The sequence below is a fragment of the Platalea leucorodia genome (assembly GCF_965183815.1).
Source record: "Platalea leucorodia genome assembly, contig: HAP1_HAP1_SCAFFOLD_202, whole genome shotgun sequence".
Lineage (NCBI taxonomy): Eukaryota > Metazoa > Chordata > Aves > Pelecaniformes > Threskiornithidae > Platalea > Platalea leucorodia.
This window is the reverse complement of record NW_028121357.1, coordinates 161,033-165,097: the sequence shown is the minus strand read 5'-3', so window position 1 is coordinate 165,097 and position 4,065 is coordinate 161,033. Positions and strand designations below refer to the sequence as shown.

General features: G+C 61.8%; 1 protein-coding gene across 1 annotated transcript; it reads right to left on the bottom strand.

Moving 5' to 3' along the window:
* Window positions 1-2,153: 2,153 nt before the first annotated feature.
* Window positions 2,154-3,692, bottom strand: LOC309603805 (inositol 1,4,5-trisphosphate receptor-interacting protein-like 1; the record flags this gene model as incomplete). The annotated part of the gene is made up of 1 exon (XM_082338711.1): window positions 2,154-3,692. One exon carries the CDS (start codon window positions 3,690-3,692, stop codon window positions 2,154-2,156), a length of 1,539 nt encoding a protein of 512 aa, XP_082194837.1.
* Between the last annotated feature and the right edge of the window lie 373 nt (window positions 3,693-4,065).

The following is a 4,065-nucleotide window of genomic DNA, read 5'->3' as shown; positions in this document are numbered from 1 at the left end:
AGCGCTGGGCCCTCGATGCAGGGTGACAACCCACCGTGCCGGGGCCCGTGTTTCTGCCCCGGCCCTCGTCCAGCCCAGCCTCCGCCTGCGTGGGCACTCACCGCTGGCCCAGGCCGTACTGGGGCAGCGCTGCCTGCTGGCGCCCCTGATAACCGCCCCCATTGTGACTCGTCACAGGCGCCAGAGCGCATCACAGGCACGCCCACCGGCCAGCCCCGCCCTTTGGCCCACACCCCGGCTCAGCAAACTCACAGCAGCCCCAGGCAGCTAAGGCCCCCCCACCACCCACAAAGTACAGACCCACCCCGCGCGGACAGGGCTTCCCAGGGCCTCCCTTTCCAAAGCAGGCAGAGGCCCCCCAAACCCTTACCAAAGATCACATCGGGTGACGTGACCCATGGATGCTTTGCTCCTTGAAATGCAATCCCGTGAGATGGGATCAGCTCCCTTGATGCTGACCTCCGTGCTCGTGGACATGGGTGTTGCTCTTGGTGCCTTCGTCACACCGATAGGTGGGTGGTGGCGTATACCCTGGCGGCGGGACGGGGCCTGTCCATGGCAGGATCTCTGTTCCTGCTGTGCCACTGCGAGAGGACATTGCTTCCAAAGAGACGTTTCCCAAGGGTGGAGATTGCCCAGGGGGCAACGCCCGCTGCCAATAGAGCACCGTCTTCTCCATGCCCAGCATCTTCAGTTCTGCGCTACCAGCTCCCTGGGGAGTGTCTGGGACGGGCAGATTCTCCGCCTGGACCCCAGTGAGTACAACGGAGGCGCATCAAGCGGTGCGTCTCGCTTGCTCCCTGCCCAGCCGGAGCTGCCTGGGAGTTTCTCGGTCCATGTCAAATGGCCACCATGGCCTTTAGAGTGAAAAAGGAGAGCAGGGCAAAAATCTTCTGCCACACAGCTGCCGTCAGGCCACTGCTTCTTATAAACGGGCCATGTACTGCACAAGTGCATGCTTTGAACTGGAGACATCTCAAAAGCTTTCTTTAACCTTGCTGCCCGTGCTAAGTCTCCCTCCTTAAAGTGGTGGGAACCTGAGCTCGCAGGTCATGAGAGGGTGCGGCGAATGAGTCTCGTGCTCGTACGGGAGCCAGAGCAGCCAGAGCCCTGCTCTGCAGCCGTGTCACTTGTCCGCTGTGCAAAGGGCTCCCCACTCCGACAGCGGGATACCCGCCTCACTGGGGTCGCCCAAGGGCAACGCTGTCAGGCTCCCAGGGCTTGCTTTGCATATGGCTCCCAAGGAAGCCGCTTCGGCCCCCCTACGGCACACAGACAATGTGCACAGCTGTGGAGGGTGACAAATTATGCCGCTTGCCCCAGCGCAGGAGCACGGACAAGTAGGAGAGCCTCAGCTACAGAATCAGTGAAACCAGAGCCCACCGCATCAGCTCTTCTGCAAAATGCTCCCTGAGTCTGTAGAGCCGAGCAGTCAGCGCACTATGCCTGTGTTCCCCGACAAAGTGATGCACAGGCGCTCACAGACGCAGCACTTGTTCAACAGGCCATTTAGTGGCAACTTCGCACAGGGTAAAGCTCCCAGAAGGAACGGACTCCGTCGAAGAGGCGAGGGCGGTCGCTGTCCAGGTGGTAACGGGAGTCTTTGTCACAAGCCTCCTTGCAACGGCCTCTTCAGCTGCATCAGGTCTGACTGCCCAGAGCGTGCTTTAGCTGTGGAGGAAAGGTGTGGCAGCGATTCCCAGTGCCGACTGAGCAGTGTCTTCTCTGTATCCTGTGTGCTCAGTTCTGTGGCACCAGCTCCCCGGGGAGCGTCTAGGCTGGGTAGGTTCTCCACCCGGACCCCAGTGAACACACAGAGGCACATCAGCGGTGCCTCTTGCTTGGTCCCTGCCCAGCCGGAGCCGCCAGCAAGAATTTCTGGGCCCATGTGAAATGCCATCCTGGCCGCAGCCAGTGCGAGGGGAAAGCAGGGCGAAACTAGTCGTTGTCGCCACTGTAGCTGTCAGCGGCTGCTGTGCTGGGGACAGCATCGAGGGGAGACCACTGCCGCTCTTGGCAGAGGGCTGCTGCGCAGGGTTTGCCCTTTCCTCTCTGTGTTCCGCGTTCTGGCCTTGTTTTCCCTGCGGTATGAGGTCCTTGTCCGTCGTCAGCTGTCAGGCCCTGAAACACAGCTCTGTGCGTGAAGACCTCCTTCAGCAGCCGTAGATCAGCAGTCTTGTGAGCCGATCTTGCAGCTCATCGAACTCGCGCAGTGCCTCGGCGTAGGTGGCTGGATCCTGCGCCAGGCTCTGGAAGAGGTTGAGTGGCTCAGCTGCTTGGAAGGCTGGGGGCAAGACGATCTCCTCAGGCACCCTCTCGTTGCCAAAGAAGAAGTGGTCGAGGCGTTTCTCCTCCAGGCAGCAGCGCAGGTACTGCATGATATCCTGCAGCCGCAGCAGGAAATCCCTCCTGCGCCAGCCTGACAGGGGTAGGGTGGTCAGGAGGTGCATCACAACTGTCTTCAAGGTATAGGTGGAAAAGCTTGTGCCCACCAGGATGCGGGCACAGAGCTGCAGGCATTTGAGGTGGAAGCTGTCACGTGGGGCGTGCCTGGCCATATGCCTGAAGAACTTCACCTCTGCCACAGCGTAGCTCTCCGACCACATCGTGCTTGGGGTGGAGACGGCCTCTGTAGTCTGGCTGCTCAGGAAGATGCCCGAGTCGCCCTGCTGCACCCCGAGTATCATCTCAATTAAGAGACTTCTTTTGCCGTCTTTTGTCACCTGGAATTTGCAGGAGCGGCTGGAGGGCAGCACCCTTAGACGGTGGTTGGACGACTCGGGCAAAACCACCCAGGCGGCTTTCACCAGCTGCTGGAAGCAGCGGGCAGTTTTCTCCGCATCTAGGTAGGAGCCGGTGCAGAGGGTGCGTAGGAGACTGGGGTCCTGATTCCTCCTCAGGTCCTCTTTGGGGTGGTGGAGGAAGCACAGCGTGTTCTCCGCCAGCTGCTCCCTTGTGCAGGTGCACACCAGCTCCACGTGGATGCAGAAGTTCCTCGCTGGCATCTCCCCTGCCGTGCCCAGCTCCAGGTGGAAGGTGTGCCCACGGGGAGGCCGCAGGGGCACGAGCAGACGGTAGATGATGCCTTTCTCATCGGGACTCCAGCCTTCGAAGGCGCTGCCCACCCCGATGGCTGGTTGCAGCACTGGGAAGAAACTATTTGACAAGAGCACTTGGAGGACACGGAGGAGGTCGCCCACCAAGTCCTTCACCACCTGGCACTCTGTGGCCAGGTTCTGAACTGGCCACTGTATGTGCTCCTCAAAAAACCTTCCCAGGTAATCTGCATCATCGTCGTCGTCTTCCTCCTCCACCTCTACCTGCTCCCTGTCGCTGCTGGAGCTCTCCTCGTCGCTGCTGCTGGCTGGCTGGCTGACGGCTCCTCTTCCTCCACCGCCAGACCGCCAGCAGAGCCCCAAGAGCAGGACCAGGACTCCAGCAATGGCCCAGAACTGCCACTGCTGCAAGGCAGCAAAGAGCAGGGCTCCCCAGGAAAAGCCGCTCTGCTCCTGCCTCCTCTGCTCCTGGCTCCTCTGCTCCAGCTCCTGCAGCAGCCGAGCCATCTCCTGGCTCAGCTGCTCCGCACGCTGCTGCATGCGCTCGCGCGTGGCCTCATCCAGCTCATCACCGACCATCAGCAGGTTCAGAAAGATGCTTTGCACAAGCCAGAGGAGGAATTTTGTGGCAGCCATGGCCTGCAGGAGGAGGGAGAGAAGGGGTTCAGTGGGGCTGCAAGGGAGGGAGCTGGCGGCGGGGGGAGCAGGGATGGGAGCTGCAGGGGGCTGGCGGCACGTAGGAGAGGGTGCGAGGCAGCTGGGAGGCAGCAAGGCCTGTGCCCAGCCCCGGCGGCGGTAGAGACTCCGTGCCCTGCCCAAGGCGCTCGCGTGAGCGGCTGGGCCCTCGATGCAGGGTGACAACCCACCGTGCCGGGGCCCGTGTTTCTGCCCCGGCCCTCGTCCAGCCCAGCCTCCGCCTGCGTGGGCACTCACCGCTGGCCCAGGCCGTACTGGGGCAGCGCTGCCTGCTGGCGCCCCTGATAACCGCCCCCATTGTGACTCGTCACAG